General features: G+C 41.6%; 1 protein-coding gene across 6 annotated transcripts in view; it reads right to left on the bottom strand.

Moving 5' to 3' along the window:
- LOC104050568 (LIF receptor subunit alpha) overlaps positions 1 to 17,849 on the bottom strand; it is a 57,482-nt gene that overhangs the window by 20,726 nt on the left and 18,907 nt on the right. For all 6 annotated transcript variants that reach the window (XM_064438629.1, XM_064438634.1, XM_064438631.1 and 3 more), the window contains 9 exons: positions 14,369 to 14,523; positions 13,533 to 13,653; positions 11,354 to 11,505; positions 7,562 to 7,725; positions 6,591 to 6,765; positions 6,043 to 6,312; positions 3,833 to 3,962; positions 1,868 to 2,031; positions 291 to 436 (listed from right to left, as the gene is read on the bottom strand). In XM_064438629.1, the coding sequence (XP_064294699.1) occupies positions 291 to 436; positions 1,868 to 2,031; positions 3,833 to 3,962; positions 6,043 to 6,312; positions 6,591 to 6,765; positions 7,562 to 7,725; positions 11,354 to 11,505; positions 13,533 to 13,653; positions 14,369 to 14,450 (1,404 nt within the window). In that variant the 5' untranslated portion in view covers positions 14,451 to 14,523. The remainder of the gene's footprint in view (positions 1 to 290; positions 437 to 1,867; positions 2,032 to 3,832; positions 3,963 to 6,042; positions 6,313 to 6,590; positions 6,766 to 7,561; positions 7,726 to 11,353; positions 11,506 to 13,532; positions 13,654 to 14,368; positions 14,524 to 17,849) is intronic.

Below are 17,849 nucleotides of genomic sequence, written 5' to 3' on the forward strand. Positions count from 1 at the left end.
GGGTTAGCATAAAGCACTATCCACTCTCTCCAAGTGCCAAATAACATGATGGGTAATTTGACTTTCCTCTAAGTTCTTTAAAACCAACCAAAGAAGAGCAAGCAGGCAACAGTGGAGATGAGCAGAACTTTTTGTGATGTTAGTAGGTGAACTTCTAGTCATCACCACATTAATCATTTAGTAAGATGATCAGAATGAAGCTCTTAGTGAGAAAAGAATTTGAAATGTAATTAGTTCAGAGAAGAAGATCAACATCTGAGAAAAAAACAGCCATTAAAAGCAACACTTACCAGTTTTCGCTCAGAGTGACCACTGCTAATTTCAATCTGACACAGAAGCCTGATCTCAGCAAAGCTGCCATTTATAAACCAATGCAGACGGACACTTGTAGAGCTGTTCCCAAAAACAGTTAGCTTTTCTGGAGTTTTTGGATGAACTTAAAAAATAAAGAGAAACCCCTCAGTTCTAAGAAAAAAAACATTCACTTTAGTTCAAAAAAATTTGATTTTAAAAGATCAAAGAGCATCAGAAGCATATATAAGTGATCCAATCAGCAACTAAGATGGTGCTGGGAAGGCACCTGCAAGCACTGTTATTCCTGATGCTTTTCTCAGCTATCAAACATCAGAACAGATTTACTTAAGGCTGAGCATACTAGCATGTGTGGTAAGGAGTTGGAGATACAGAAAAACATTTCCCCTCCTACTGACTTTATAAAAAAGAGAAGCATGAGCTATTTCAGAGGACCAGAGTGACAGATAAAACTCACTCAACTTTGTGCATCTTCTGGGAATTCTGTAACATAACATCTGCAGACTAGGAGAGAACAGGACTCCTGAATGACCTCTCCCTCCCCAAAACTCCCTTCATGGAATTTTTCAATAATATTCTGTACTACTATTCATAGCTGTCAGAGGAAAAAAAATCTTTACTGTGGAATTGGTCCAGTAACCCTTAAGGAAATATGTACTCTATATTGGGAATTAAGTGGACAGTGAGGGAAAGAAAGGAAAGGAAATGAATAGGAAATAGTAGTCCTATTGACTGGGTGCAAAACGGCCCAGTTTATAATTAGCAAAAACAAATCATGCTTTTCTAGGACCTGCCAATTTAGTACTCTGACAATTCCAATCTCAGGCTAGTTGAACTGGGAAATGGACAAAACCCCCTGCACCATCTTCAATTTCAAATTCAGTTTTTCAGAGAGAATGGAAGAATTCTGCAACCATCAGAAACCCCTGAATCCTCAACTATGGTTATGGAGGCAGATGGAAAAGGATGTGCAAGACAGTACTAGAAAGGTGGTCATCTTCTCACCTTCCTTGCTTAAACCGAAGGTCCAGTGAAAGAGTAATTTCTTTCTACAAACTACGACAGCAGTTCATGTTTACTACTAATAGCAGTAATACTCCTGCTATTACCTTTTACCTTTCAGTGCTACTTTTTTAATGCTTCAAATCCTGCTATTGTAAACCCACACAATATTTTGCCCTATAAGCAGGCACTTCACAGTTCATAAAGTTACACCTACATTTTAATTACTGATGTGTAATGAAATACTAAATAATACATAAACAGCGGCTGGCTAATTATTAGATCACTAGCAGCATTTATCCACACAGCAGTGTATCCAATCTGGTAGCACTGCTGTTGAGAACTGGCATCTCTCTGTACACCTAATTATTGCCTCAGGACATATCCTAAACTATTTTCTTTTCAAGTTCAAATTATCAAACATGGCAAAATACTGGTGACAATAAAGCAAAATAATGACAAGTATACCATGTCAGAGTTCTTCAAACCCAAAAAACAAATCTTTGGCATGCAGAAAACTTATATTTTTGCCTTTGCAATTCTTAAGTCTTACCTCTTTCAGTTAAATCAACCAAAAGCGATGACTCTGTTTGCCCAATAGGATTGGAGACGCCTAATATGAAGTCATAGGTTTTTTGATCAGCCACTACTGGGAAGCCACAGACACGTTCACTGTTCATTTCATTGACTTCACATGAAACATTTTTCCCAGATATTCTACAAAGTTAAAAAACAGGGGGGAACAACTTAATTTTTGAATAAGATCATTTCTAGCAACAGTCAGACGTCTAGACTGAAAACACAGTAAAGAACGATGGGTTCACTGACACATGGCTTACAGAATGATTTGATTGCAGAGGCATATCTAACACCACAATGCAGGTTAAAGTGGCATCAGTCATGACTTGCCCTGTTCTCACGTGAAACTCTCCTCTTCCACTAGCATAACATTTCCATCCTCTCACTTCTCAAAAGCCTGGAAAACAGGTAGGTCCTGTAAAACCACCTCACAAGTCACAACCAAGATTCTGATTTAAAGTATCTTTGTTCAGATCAGTGTATGTTTGCATTTAAATAATGTTCTTAATTGCTTTCTGAACTAGGGAGATGCGACACACATTACCTCTTTCCATCAGCTCTGCCAAATCTAAACCAAGGTTTGTTACCTGGGAAACATAATTTTTAAATCAAAAGCAGGAAAGGCAGTCTGTTAACAGCCAAGAGTTACATCATAGGTAAAATCTGAAGTGTATATCTGTATGTATGTATGTATATAGAAGTTGCTTTAATTACAATCTGTCTGAACCTCTCATTCAGTAGCACAAGTTTAATTCTTCCTCTGGGCATTTTTATTGTGTTGTAGCTGAGCTCTGAGCTTTCTCCACACCATACTCTCTATTTCAATACCTCAGTGTGGGCTGAGAACAAGGATGAGAATATTTACCCTGAAATGCACCACATAATCTCCTCACAGCGTTGGGCTGAGTGAAACAAGTCTGAACTACATCCTTGTTTATGAGCTGAATATGGGCAGCCAGTGACTGGAGCTCTGCTTTGTCCACCTCTTTGCATTCTACCCAATCATTTTTTTAGCACTAGCATTCTGGACATCATCTGTGACCGTAACTCAATCCTCATTGCCTCTGACTTGCTTCAAAGCCACCATAAGACTCCATTTCCCATGAGTTTTTGTGACTCAGGCCTCTCCTGGCTCCTTTCCCTGACTGCTCCTTTGGCATTACAGGGGAGCCTCCTTGCCACGGGAATTTTGTTAACTCCTCACTGACTTCTATTCACAACCACCAAGGAATCCTATTTGCAAGTACTATTCCAAAACAATGATTCTTTACTTTTAAGGCTTTACATGGCCTATGATGTAAGACAAACTAGTGGGACACCAGTGTTCACTTCTTTCTGTGGATGATACAAGTGTTATTGGTCCCTTTCAATGTTTTCCAGGTAACACGCACTTTGCCTGCTCTACACTATCTAGTTCTTAATGCTGGGAGGAGAATAGGTGTAGTCTTATTGCTATTTTCCCTAGTAGCATTTGGGAAATGACCCACAGCCTGTCTTAAAATTGTTCCTCAGTGAGTTTCTGTCATCCTGCATAGCAGAAGCTCAGTGAATGTCTGACAGATGATCTGACACAGGTTGCATATAAAAAAATTTTTTTAAATTAGTGAATGACTCCTACTATCCCCCGGCATTTTCATACTGGTCTTGTCTACATGTTGGCAGCATCCTGACACACTAAGCCCTTTATTTTCTCATGAGTTCATAATGGCATAAATCGTTAGGAAAAGCCATCCTTAATTACCATTGGAATTTTGCAGAGTTAGACAAGGGTTCTCCCAGTTTAGTTTAGTTTCAGCTTTCACAAACCCTTGAAAAGTATTTTAGGCTCTAAACAATGAAGACTATCTCATTTAAATAGTCATGGAGCAGTAAGTCTCAGGCACCAAAGTATATATTCCAGTTCTACCCTTCTGCTCCTTTTAGTGGTGAATTGTTTTACCTTTCAAATAAACTGTACTTTGTTCTTCGTTTTCCATATAGTCCACTGGGTCTGCCTGGCTTCCAGGTGCATTTTATTATCAGGAAGTTGGATGTTTCACAACTGAGGTTTTGGGGGATATCAGGGGCATCTGTAGTATGAAAGGAAACCAAAACAGTCAGCCAATGTTTTGCCATCCTAGTGTGACAGTTGGGCTGCTAGCTTCCTGAAAGCATTATGATTCCTTTTTGCTGGGTCTAGATTGCATGCCTTAAAAATATGGTAACAGTTACACTCGAACCATACAAATAATATGTTTTAAAAAAAACCAACAATAAAACAGATGGATAATTATTATCAGCCCCATCTGACTAACACTTGACTCTAGGCTTCTAAGTGGGTGGGTAATCTGGTAAATCACATGCAAATACATTCACAAGCTCCAGGCTCTGACCTGGAAATGTTTCACTGAAACTCTGCCAAGGCTCTTCCAAAATTCTGAGCATCAGTTTAGCCACTGAGCAATGCAGGAAAGGTGTCGGCTGTGTGTCATATTTTCTTACATGCCAGCCCCACTGCTGCTTTGAATTCCTCAAGCAAGTCATGTCAAGGAGACATGAATTTTAACATGAATTCCAAACTGAATTTTAAAGTTCAAGCAAGCCCTGAATGGCTCGTCCTCTTCCCCTTTGCTTTGGCAGTGCCCATCTTTTTCTTTTAAAGCTTGCTCCTTGCTCCCATACTAGAATATTGTTGAGTGCCTTCCTGGAGAAGATAGGCAGTGCCGCCAAAAGAAAGGGCAACCATGCTAACGTGAGACTAAGCAGAGCACTTATTTCAAGTCTCGTACACTTTCCTCCAAAAGATAGCACAATAATATCCATGTAGCTGCCCTAGAGAAGGGGCACCAACACAAGAGGCAACAGTGGCAGGCTTATTTCAGACTGTGAGCAGAGGGACAAAAAGAACACTTATTTTGCTAGGCCTAGGATTAATCCAGGTGGTTTGCATGCACATTTACTTCCTCTACGGTTTCTTCCCCAAATGTCTCTCATCAGCAAGAGCATCATGACAAGTCCTCTCCACTCCCACTAAGTAGGTACCACAGAAGAAACACTGGCATGAAAAAGACTTCACCATATCCCAGCCCTTCAAAATCCACTGTATGGGAAAAACCTATGGGATTATCACAGCCTTTGTTCATGAATAACTGACTTATTTACCTGGAAGAGTCTCCCACAAAAGCAAATACTACACAAATAATGTAAAAATGGCATCTCACTGAGAAGTCATAAAAAGTTGAATTCCGTTTTCCATTTGCTGTCAGATACTTAGCACACAAAGTCAACGACAGGAGGCACAGGCTGGAGCTGGGAACACGCTTTCAAAATAAACCCAGTCTCTCCTCTCCTTTCCCTCAACCCCAAGGACCCTAAGTTCAAAGGCAGGCATTTGTAATGGGAAACAGGACTCTAATGGGCAGCTATTGGAAGATGATAACTCTCAAAACACCTGTAAGGAAGACACAGAAAGCTCTGAAGTGACCCGTAATGGGAAAGAAGAACCTGATACTTTCAGTAGTTTAAGAGGTATCTGTATCTGGAAGAGATTCCTGAGGCTGGCATGGTTACAAAGGGAAGATACATAGTCATTTGGTATCTTTAAAGAGAATACTAAGAGAATGTTTAAGAGATTTTCCAGGAAAGAGGAACTGTCAGGTGGGTTCCTTTGCTGTAATTAGCTCCAGGGAGCTACTGCCCTGGATGAGCACCTGTTGTTGTTGCAAAGTCTGTTTTATTGCCTTCATTTGACTGGTTGGTAAATGAATGTTTTCACTTAAAATTCTTCCTTATCTTTGCCTTGTCAAAGACCAAACTAGAACAGATGTAAGCCTAAAGTGATAGAGACTGAGGAAGAATCTTCATATGGTAATAAACTACTAAGTATTCCAGATCATGAAGAAAAGCCTTAAAAAAGAGATCAAGGAGAGAAGCACTGGGCCAGGTTCTAAGAGATGGTTTACATGAGTACCTCCTCATCCTCCCAGTCTTGGTGTCTTCTCCACGGGCTGGAGTTTCCACAGTGAAATCAAACACATACAATCCCAGTTCATCCTCAGAAACCAAAGGCCAGGTTAAAAAAGCCACAATAGCATTTGTTTCCTAGCAGAACTCTAAGGGTCTCAAAATTATTTTGATTTTCCTAAAGTCAGTAAACATAATGATACATACATCCTACAAACAAGACAGTTCCCTCCATATCATCTTCGGACAGTATGCACACTGCATTTGTTCCACTGGTAACTGAAGCACTGGCATTTAGCACCCTGATTGCACTGCTCCGACGGCTCAGATGTATCATTGGGTATATTTCTGGTCCATAAGTCATCCGTTGTATCTGCCGTCCTTCTTCATGGACACAACAAATTGTCACATCTGAACCTACTGCCACCACGGTGTCCTGAGGAAACACTCCACGCCCGTTTGGCTCGCTATCTTTTCCTGGCAGAGAAGGAAGAACAGAAAACAAAAACACAAAAAACCTTACATGTAGAATTTACTGTAAACATGGTGCCAATCAGCTAAAATGACCCAGAAGCCCTCTAAATGCATACAAAATCAATGTTTACCAGGCTTCATTAACTAATGGAAGCATTATTTCTCTCACCAGAACACCCCTAAAAGCAACAGCCCATCACAGCCTAAAGCTTTTCCTCTGATTCTGGCTTGTTTTTCAGAAAACAACCAAAGTCCACGCAGTGACGATACAACAAACCTACCAGGGACGACTTCTACTGGGCTCCAGTCACTCCAATCCTTGGGGCCAGCAAACTGTGTTACATTAATATAACAGCGAATCTTCACATAATGCGATGTACACTCCAAAGGCATATCTGATGTCCAGTTCCAAGAAAGAATGATGTCTTCATGAGTCAATTTTGAATAGTAAGTTACCTACAAAGTTTTCCCCCACAAAAAACAACCAAGAGAGAGTTTATGAACACCTTTTAGCAATGACCTATCATCTCCAAGGTGTCAACAGAATGGCAAATGAAGTGAAGTAAATCACAAAATGGTTTGAGTGTGCCATCTAACTTTCAGTTGTCTTGTGAATATACTTGGACAAAAGCCTAAGATGCTAAACAGCCCACCAGCCAGGTAGACTGCCAGCCAGAAATATCAGAGGGCAGACATTTGAGAGACAGCAGGAAGCTTGCCAAGCATTTCAAAAGGTATATATTGCATCCCAATATCCTGGGCTTCTCCCAGGCAGGGAAAGGTTCCAACTTTTCCAAAATGAAACTCTTCTAATACTATTCCCAGGCTGCACCTTATATCTTTTCTCCATTCCTAAAACTTACAGAACAGAGCTATAAATTGGCCTGGAATAACTGTGGTTGGAAAAAAAAAGGCAAACTGAACATTCAAAGACCACCAAGACTTGAGACACTGTTGGAGAAGTAAAGCAGAGAAAAGGGTGTAAAATATTTGCCAAATTCGTAAGTTCTAATTAAAAAAATTGTATTAGAATAAAAAAAAAGCTGTGACTGTAAGTACTGACAGTATAGTAGTCAGTGTCTCATAACTTCGAAACTTAACAAGAAGTTACCTACCAGAAGCATGACTACACTCAGATTCTGCAAAGCTCTGCAACTTTCAGTATCCTCAGCGTTCTTCAGATGACCTCCCAGAATATTACCGACAGCAAAAACTGTACCTATGTTTTTCATAAAGGAAGTAAAGGACTTACCTGTGTGACTTTTTCCATTGCTTCTTTACGGAGTATCTGAATCTGCCATAAGGCATCCAATCCATATGGGAAGACTGATCCATTATCACTCCACTTCAGATTTAATGTGGAAGTTGAAAAGTCAGGTGTTAAACTAAAAATGCGTGGAGTGAGAGGAGCAAATGCTTGAAAAAGAGAGAGGGAGAAAAAGCCATATTCAAGTCATTAGTCAGCAATACCAGCCCTACAGGTGTTTAACAGCCATGGTCTCTGCTCTCAACTGGCTAGTAGCCATACAAACATATAACTCAACCTCTGTAATTAGAACAAGATGGGCTCTGTCATTACTTGAGCATGAAAGTTCCCAGAAAAGCACAGGTGCTAATGAGTCACCAGGTAGCATTTTCTTCTAACATCTCAACATGCAGATGTGTGAGTAACTGATCATGAATGTGACACTTCATAATGTATAGTGAGAAGACATTGTATCTTTCACAACCTTCATTCAATGCTGTAGAAATAAAGGAAACATGGCAACAGACTTGAAGTGTACATGAGAAAGCATCTAGGGAGGCTGATGGAAAATTCCCCAAAGAAAGAACTGGGTTTTGGAGATCAGCAGGGAAAAGGGGACTTGCAACAAAATCTAGAGTAGGGAGAAAGGAGAGCAGAAGCACAGGGTGCAAGAAGCTCACATGAGGCTCTGAAGATGATCATGGGCAGTGTGACTTTAAGCTACAAGAAATATTGAAGGCATGACATGGTAATGGGGCAGGACAAGGAGATTAAACAGAAGCATCTCTTCTATGAATGAGTGGTGGTGAAGCAAGAGGCTGAGAAGCACGCAAGGGTTATGGCTGTTCAAGCATTATGGCTGCTCACTGGGCCTGGTATATGATAAATCCTGTTTTTTAAATGTGTAATTTATCCAACTTCAGTCTTGGCAAAGGCTCTGAGAGCCTGCAAAGTGTTCAACGCAGTCAACCGTGCTACCTCGGATAACCTGTGATGAACCAGGCGGCATTACAAGGAGTGTGGCCAGCAGGCCGAGGGAAATTATCCTCCCACTCTACTCTGCCCTAGTGAGGCAACATTTGGAGGACTGTGTCCAGTTCTGGGCCCCCCAGTTTAAGAAGGACAGGGAACTGCTTAAGCAAGTCCAGCAGAGAGCTGCCAAGATGATCAGGGACTGGAGCATCTCCCTTATGAGGAAAGGCTGAGAGGCTTGGGTTTGTTCAGCATGGAGAAGACTATGGGGGGATTTCATCAAAACCTATAAATATCTGAAGGGTGGGTGACAAGAAGGTGGGACTGGACTCTTTTCATTGGTGCCCAATGACAGGCCAAGGGGCAATAGGCACAAATTGGAACACAGGAAGTTCCACTTAAACACAAGAAAAAAATTCTCTGTGATGGTGCCAGAGCAGTGGCACAGGCTGCCCAGGGAGGCTGTCGAGTCCCTTTCCTGGAGACATTCAAAACCTGCCTGGGCATGGTCCTGTGTCCCCTGCTCTAGGTGTGCCTGCTCAAGCAGGGGAGTTTTATGAGACGATTTCCAGGTTCTGTGAACCTGAGAGACCTATCCTGCCTGGGTTCAGCAAGATGCTGGAGAACCCAGCATGGTGCCCACATATTTTGGAGTTGTGTTTTCTTAAATTCTTGAACTGCTCTCAACTGAAGAGAAAACTCAGCTAGGCATAAGAAATGCTACTGACTTTAGATTTTGACTGCACTAAACAAATAAGCAGGCAAGCCTAAACTAGAGACAAAATTATGAGCAAGTTTGGCAGATGGTGTCAATGCCATCTTCAGCTTACAACTTCCTCCTTAGCTGTCCTTCCTTATCTGTCTCCCAAGAGGTGAAACAGAAGAGTAATCACCTCAAGTGTATGTATACGAATGCACGCAGTCTAGGTAACAAACAGGAAGACCTGGAGCTCTGTGCCCATTCAGAAGGGTAAGACATCATAGGAGTAACTGAAACATGGTGGGACACCTCAAATGACTGGGGGATCGCAATGGACGGTTATAGGCTCTTTCGTAAAGACAGGCAAGGTAGAAGAGGTGGAGGAGTCGCACTCTACATTAAGGAAAACCTTGAATGTATCGAAGTCAACTATGGTGATTGCGACTGCTCTATCGAATGCCTCTGGGTTAAAGTCAAAGGGGTCGTCTCCAAGCAGGACCTCACAGTGGGCATCTGCTACCGACCTCCTAATCATGATGACAATGCTGACGAAGCGATACTTGGGGCACCCGAGCAAGCTTCTGGCCAACAGAACCTGGTCCTGATGGGGGACTTCAACTACCCAGACATCTGCTGGAAGAACAATATGGCAGCTCGCATATCATCCACCAAGTTCCTGGAATATATAGAGGACTGCTTCCTGACACAAATGTTAGATGTGCCAACCAGGAATGAGGCACTGTTGGACTTGCTATGCACAAACCGAGAAAACCTGCTTTGTAATATCTCGGTCAGTGATAGCCTTGGCTGCAGTGATCACAATGTTGTGGACTTCAGGATCCTGCTGTCCTGGTGGACAGAAAGCTCAACATGAGCGAACAGTGTGCTGCTGCGGCCAAGAAGGCCAACAGGATGCTGGGTTGCATCAAAAAGGGCATCACCAGCAGAGAGAAAGAAGTCATCATCCCACTCTACTCAGCGCTTGTCAGGCCACACCTGGAGTACTGTGTACAGTTCTGGTCTCTGCTATACAAAAAGGATGTGGACAGGCTGGAAGGGGTCCAGAGAAGGGCCACCAAGATGATCAAAGGACTGGGAAGCTGCCATATGAGGATAGGCTGGGAGAGCTGGGTTTGTTCAGCCTTGAGAAAAGGAGGCTTAGCAGGGATCTCATCACCATGTACCAGTACTTAAGGGGTAGCTACAAAGAAGATGGAGACGGAGTCACAAGGGGGAATGGACACAAGTTGCTCTTGGGGAGATTCCAATAGGACACGAGAGGAAAATTTTTCATAGTGAGGACAGTCAACCATTGGAATAATCTCCCCAGGGAAGTGGTTGACTTGGCCACATTGGACACCTTCAAGATTCGTCTGGACAGGGTGCTGGGCCATCTTGTCTAGACTCTGCTCTTCCTAGAAAGGTTGGACTAGACGATCCCTGAGGTCCCTTCCAACCTGTGATTCTGTGATTCTCCTTTGAGAGAAAGGAGGTGGAAAAAAGCCTCATTTATCTATAACTCCAATATGATACAGTCTCTCACACACGCATAAATGTATTTGCCTAGTTTTATATACATTTGAACAGAATGGGTAAATTAGGCATATATTGAGAAAATATAATCCTGTCAAGAGTGAGATGTGATATAATAAAAATGTTGTGAAATTGCGTGAATAAACTACTTAATTCTGTAGCAGTTCAGCATTTAAATGGGAGAAGAGGCACTAGGCTGTTTATTCTCCCTTTCCCAATTCAAATCTGAGCAAATGCACTTTATGCTGCATGCAGGTACTTCAGTATGTAGATTAGGAACTTATTTACAAATCCTTCCTAATTTATAGTCGGGGGGGGTGGGGGGGGGAATCAAAGAGTCATTAGGGACATGTAACAGTGCTGTACTTCATTTTCCTCCTCACATTCTGCCTTTCACTTCTGTGCTATGATCTATGGGTAAAAGGGGTTTTCTTTCCCCTGGAGGGAGAGAGAAAACAACCTGTTATGTATGGTAGATTCATATGGACTCAGCACATCAACATTGTATATACAGGAACACTGCCAAAGAAAACTATCAGTTTTCTGGAGCATTATTAATCATTGTATGTACACACATAAAACCCGATACTTACAGATGTCTTTCTTGTGAATTTCAAATTCTTTGGTAGCAAAAGCAGTTCCAGAAGAACTGTTTGTGGTTATTGTCACTGTGGTGGAGCTCCCTGGGACTGGAATCTCAACCTTTTTCTCCTTAGTTTTAAAACACACTGGAGAGGAGAGGTCACTGAAAAAGACAGAGAGGATTAAGCAGGTATTTCAACTGATAGGAAGCTAAGGCAAGTTAAGTCCTATTCCTAGGACACTAATAAACTACAAATTCACTGTAATATAACAGAGAGCTCCATATCAAGTCTGGGAAGGAGTAAGACTTGCAAGCGCTTTGGTTAACATCAGATTGACAGGCATTCTGTGCGCACTAGTTGTATAATGCAGCTACCTAGTTGTTAAGAGAACACTCCAAAGTGAAAAAGTGACTTTTTAAGCAAACGACACACTTCTGAAATATATAGGCACCATAAGTCAATACTTCAAAATAAGCAAAATAAAACCCCCCAAAACTCAACAGTACCTCCCCCGCTTCTATGCTTCCTGACTCCCTCTCCCTCCATTTCTTCTCAAAGTGATGGCACATGGGTGCAAAGAGCAGGTTCACCCATCTGTGTCCCCATCTCAGAACAAATCTTTTAGCTCCCTTCTGCTGCTCAGCTAGTAGGGCAAGAGCAGAGGGCAGGGGAGAGAAGTGCTAAGATCTCAGACGGAGATACAGTCTGCTCACAATGTTTGTGCAGTGCTCAGCAACACATGATCTGGCCTTTTGTCTGGAGGTCGTAGATACATACGGGAAACAACAGAGGATGGGTCAAGTCCCTTTGCTCATTATCATTGATATGCAACTAGAAAGGCAAAAAGTTCGGAAAAATCCAGACCTTCCTCTTGGGGGAATGATGGGAGGAAGGAAAGCAAAGAGAACAATGCCAGACTTCCTGCCGAGGGACCGTTACTCACTTATGAACTGGAACAGAACCCTGGAGCTCCCATCAGCCAGAGTCAAGAGCTTGGGTTGAACTTTTAAAATTCACGCAAGACTCTGGGCTAGTGAAAGCCACCTGAGACTTGAGTGCTCAGAAAGGCTATTCCTCCTCTGTACTGAGATATTATTAGAGGATGTATGGGCAAGTTAAAAACAAAATCTACTTCCCTCAGGGAGGTCTGTACTAAGATCAGCCCTCAGCTTCTCTGCTTCAGGAACCCAAGCCTGTTTTGCTTTGCTAAGGAGAAAGAGCAACAGCTATATGACTGTTCTTGTTTATAGGGAGTTCAGTACCTCATGAACTCTACACTCCTGAACTCTGGCCACAGTGTCACATATGTGTGTCTTTTTTGTATAGAAATAATAGCTGGTAATGCAGGAGGAGTAACTAGACACAGAAAATCAAACATGTAGGTGGAAGAAATGCAGCCAAGCCCTGGGACCCCAAGGACAAGTCTGGGCTGCCTGCAGAATTTACAGGAAAAAAGACAGTACAAATATCTGGACTGGGGGCAGGATCAAGATGCAAAAAGGATTTTAACTCATCCCTAGCATATGATAAGTATTTGGCAGACCCACAGCATGGGGAATTGCACATGTAGCTCTCATTAGTGAAAAACACACTGAAGGCTTAAATTTTTTAAACATTTTTAACATTTCTCAAAATTTTCAACATGCATTCACTTCAGAAAAGCTATTGTAATTGTGGAATAATTTTATATTTCCTCTAATGTGATATTCCCCAGACAGCTTAAAATTTATAAAGGTTATAACACAGCCACCAAGTGATTTTTTATGTTTTTCCACATGTGAATCTCAACACTTATGTCATATATTCTACTGCTTTGGCCCATAACATCAGGATTCACTTCTTCCAACTATCATTTCCTTTTGGATTGAACCTGATATAAAGATGTCCCTCATGAAAACTCTGAGCAAGGGCTAGGCAGACACATAGAGGAATCTGAGTAAACGAGAGCATCTTCCAGCCCTTTGAAGAGAGCAAGCAGGAGATTTTGGCAGGAGAATTGTTAGCATGAGACAAGACTTTGCCAGAAACCCCACCATTGCCTGAGTTAACAGTGCCTGGAGGGAGAACCACCCAAAGAAAACTGATGGGGAGATGCTGGGAAATAAGAGCATCACAAATTCCATGGGCAGTGACTAAGGAATAACTATACTAATTTGGTAGCTTTCAAACAGGTATACAAGAGACTTACTTGGTAGTGTAGCAAAAGTCAGTTTGTCCATGTCTTCCTTTAGAAGAGAGATCCCAAGTACAGATCATTTTGTGTAAATTATGTGTTATGCATTTCAAATTCTGGGGGTGCCCCAGAGAACCTGAAATCATATAAGAAATACAGTCACACACTGCAGGTCAAAAATGATCAACTGTAAAACAACTGCTCTTGTTCACTTCTATAGCCATTGTTTTTTCATTTTTATTGTGTGCATGTCTGGCCAGTATTTTAGAACTGTTGAATGATTTGTGTGCCTGATTACAGAAAGCCACAGACTGCCAGATTTCTAGAAGAACTTAAAATCTGGATTTATACTTGTATGCAATGAGACAGGCAGCTGTCTCTTTCCACAATACCCATTCCTAGCCTAGCCTAATAAGTAGGCTTTGGGCCAATGGCAAAACCACAAGCTTTGATGATAAACTTAATGAGGTTTTTGCTCTCCTCCATTGTCCCACATGGAGGGCAATTAATGACAGAAAGGTAATTAATGATAATTTGTGAAATTGTTGCAGACAGCTGACATACACAGCAAGAGGTCTCAGTGTGGACATTTACACCAACTATATATGCAGACTATCACACTTGCATTATGGAGAATTTAACATCCAGTTTTGCACTGGTTTACAAGATGCCACTGGTTGCTGGAAAGCAGAGATCAGGCCTGGTAGTACGTCTGCCGCTAGGATGGTGTGGAACTGCAAAGGTGACAGTTTTCGAACATACACATGGTAAAAAAGCAATGTAATTAAATGGTGTCAGTACGGAACCTATAAAGAAAAAGTAATTAGTGAATTACATTGCAATAAACTCACCTCTCTCTTGGCTATTTATTAAGCTTCTTAAACATAAAATAGCTAGTGCTAAAAGGCAGCGGAGGCTTGAATACTTCCACATTATTCTACTGTTTGTTTTCGGAACAGCAGCTTCAAGCAGAAATAAACGTCATCTTCCAACAAGGTGGTCAGTTCTAAAATTAAAAACAAAACAAAAAATACTTTTGAAATTCCAGACCTGACACCAGTCGGATACCAGCAAACACCAGTTCTTGTTCCATCTACTTTTCTTCTTCAGTGCTGCTCCCAGGCATAGCAACTCCTTCCCCTTCTGGCAAGCAAACATTTTCACTGTCCCATTCACAACTTGATGAACATGTTTTCAGCGAGACATTTCAAAGATAACCTCAACAATCACAGACATGTAAAACTCAACTGTCCACAGGCCTCTTTCAGGACTACCTGAGGCCAGAACAGAATAGATATGGCAGGATATTCCCCTAGAACAGGTCTCTTCAACTTAGATGAAATGTCACATTCACAAAGGGCCCTGTATCCTGTGAATGGAAATGTCCCCTGCTTTAGATACGGGTTTAAGGAGACTGGACAGTCCATCTGTTTTCCTCTCCCCTCTGCTCACTTTTCATATTGCTGCTACTCAAAGCTATGGGATGCCCAAGACCTGATCTGATCACCCAGGATCACTGGTTCAATCCAGTGTTAAGTAATAATTTCTGGAGGGAAAAAAGGAAAAAAAGTGAGAGCCATTTCTCTACTGCACAGTACTTATTAGTATAAATATTGATCTTAAAGTAAAAATTATCTAGAATATTATGTTTAATGTGTTCTTTGAAGATTAATGGGTTGCATGTTTTCCAAAGATAAGTTCAACTATTCAGCAGGATCTGGGGAACACAGGCAGTTCCACCCACACATTGGTCACCGTCAGTGTTTGTTCTCAAAAAGAAAACTGCAGGAGAGGTTATCCTAAAGCCCAGCAAATCCCTGGTGCATTGTCTCCCTGCCACCTGAGAGCTCTGAAGACTTGAGCACCCTCCCACAGACCATAACTTCCATGTAGCAAGGGGCCTTCTCCCACTGACCAACAGCAGGAGGGACACTTTCATGTAAGAATGTCGCTGACCCAGCCTTTCCTACAGAGCAGTTTTGTAAACCTCTTATTTTGTCCAGGCTGCTTCTTTTTAAGACTCAAGTGGAACGGCTCCTGACCTTGTACTAGAAGTCTCTTCCAAAGCTAGATGTACATCATTGTCAGAATGACACCCTTAAAACATTCATTTTTGCCTAAAAGCCTCTGTGATTTTCAAAGAGACTTCTTTTCACTGAAGTCCTCTGCACCACCAGGAGTGCGCTCCCTCATTCCTGCAATACAAGCATGTATATTTTGTTACTGTTTTTAAAAGGAATTCTCCCTCAGGGGACAGCTGGGAATGCCCAAAATGCTCTTCTGTCCCTCACCAAGCTGCACTGTGTGAGGAGAAACCTATCAGCACTAGGTCAAATAATCCAGAGCTGTTCCCAAGGGACCACCTCTTTCTCTTGACCTGCAATAACCAGACTGGGGGAAAGGCCCAGGCAGCACAGGAGATGAGAGATGCTATGGTAAAGGTTAGTGTTACAGCTGGAGGGAAAAAACACCCTTAAAACTTAACAATTATTTTATTTTCACCATGTTCTCAAGCCACCAGAAGATCTCGCTAAAAACATACTAATTTAAGCTTTACTACTCACACACTCATTCAGTTCTTTTTATATATTCCTAAACTGTAACACCCATGCTGTGTAACTTGTTAAAGGCCAAATCAAGAGTGAAATTTGACAAATCCATGTTCAGGTAAAGATGAATTAAGAACCTGCCAGCAAATAAAATGTAATCATCTCTTTGCCAGAAGACCCCCATTGCATTTTGGTGTCTCTCACGGTCTTCATATAATATTTGTCCATGTTACTAATGAAAATATAGGATGTTATCTCCAGGTTTATTCTTTGCTCACAAACCTCTAACTTAATCAAAAATGTGACGACCACTCAGACAGACCTGGCAGTTACAGGAATAAAATGACTGACTTCTATTTGCGATGTACATGTAAATTATACCTGCTTGTTCATAAGTACTTCAAAAGCCATTTCTGGTTTGCAGAAAAGACCAAAGTCAAAATTTCAAGCTAATTTTGATGTAAAGTTGACAGTGCCCTATCAGCTAGCAGAAGCCAAGGAAAGAATAAAAACAAAAAGAGAAAGCACTGATGCCACTTGAAGGAGAGAAAACTGCATTGTGAAGTTAATTAAATCCCAAGCCTCTCACTTTCTAAACACATACATACAGGATTGTGCAAAACCTGTTTGGTCATGCCAGTTTTACAAGGCAGATTCAGCAACTACACGTGTGTGTGTGTGGTTCAAGAAAATCTTCTGGGTTTCTGCACACACTTTCAATACAGAGCTTACTGAGTACCCCCGCTACTGCAGAATTTTAAAGAGTGACATCATAGCAGTGAATTACAAGAAATTTGAGTCATACCAAATTCTCCTAACTCAAGCACAGTTTTAATTTCTGTTTCAAAGTCAGGCACCAAAGGGAACCTGTGTACTTCCATGCAGAGCATGATGAGTGTCTTGTAAACCACAGTCTTTCATAAGAAGCATATACTCCCTGGCTTTTGTCTTCTCATACACATTTTACAGGTTGCTGAAAAGTTGGCAATTCAAAGGCTCATGTCACATAATTAAATGCCATTAGTCAGGAGAAAAGATTCCCATTTATAGGCTTGTTTTAATTATAAAGTTACAAAATAATTGAAGTAATTTAAAAATAAGGAGGTCCCTTTCTTTGGATGAAAGCTGCCTTCCATCAGTTCAAGACTAATTCCAACAAGGCATGGAGGTTACTATGCACTCTTAAAATGGATAGAACAACATAAGAGAAAGAGGTATTTATTTAGGACAAGGAGCTCAACATTGTCAGAAGAAAGCAAAACACTGACCACGGCTGGCTGGAGCGCAACAGGAGCAGTTGCTACTAAGTGCAAAATGTCTTTACATTGTAAATCTTTAATTTAAAAAAATGAGATGAAGGGGTGTCAGCCCATTCCCCCCAGAAAGAGCAACTGCAACTAAACCATTTTTAACAGACACCCACCTTAAAAAACATCTGCAATCTTATTTCCTTAGGCAATCTATTCATGTCACTTCACTGGCACCATCATTAGTGGTCCCAATATGTGTGATAGCACAACTATCCCTTGCTCCATATTAAGCACATAACTTTGTCCTATCTCCAGCAGACAAAGAACAGTTTATTGTCTGCCTTGCAGCAAACTTTTACATACAAGATCACAGAATCACAGAATGGCAGGGGTTGGAAGGGACCCCTGGAGATAATCTTGTCCAACCCCCTGCTTGAGCAGGCACACCCACAGCAGGGGGCACACGGACGCGTCCAGGCGGGTTTTGAATGTTTCCAGGGAAGGGACTCCACAGCCTCCCTGGGCAGCCTGTG

Source organism: Phalacrocorax carbo, chromosome Z, assembly GCF_963921805.1.
Source record: "Phalacrocorax carbo chromosome Z, bPhaCar2.1, whole genome shotgun sequence".
In the NCBI taxonomy this organism is placed as follows: Eukaryota; Metazoa; Chordata; class Aves; order Suliformes; family Phalacrocoracidae; genus Phalacrocorax; species Phalacrocorax carbo.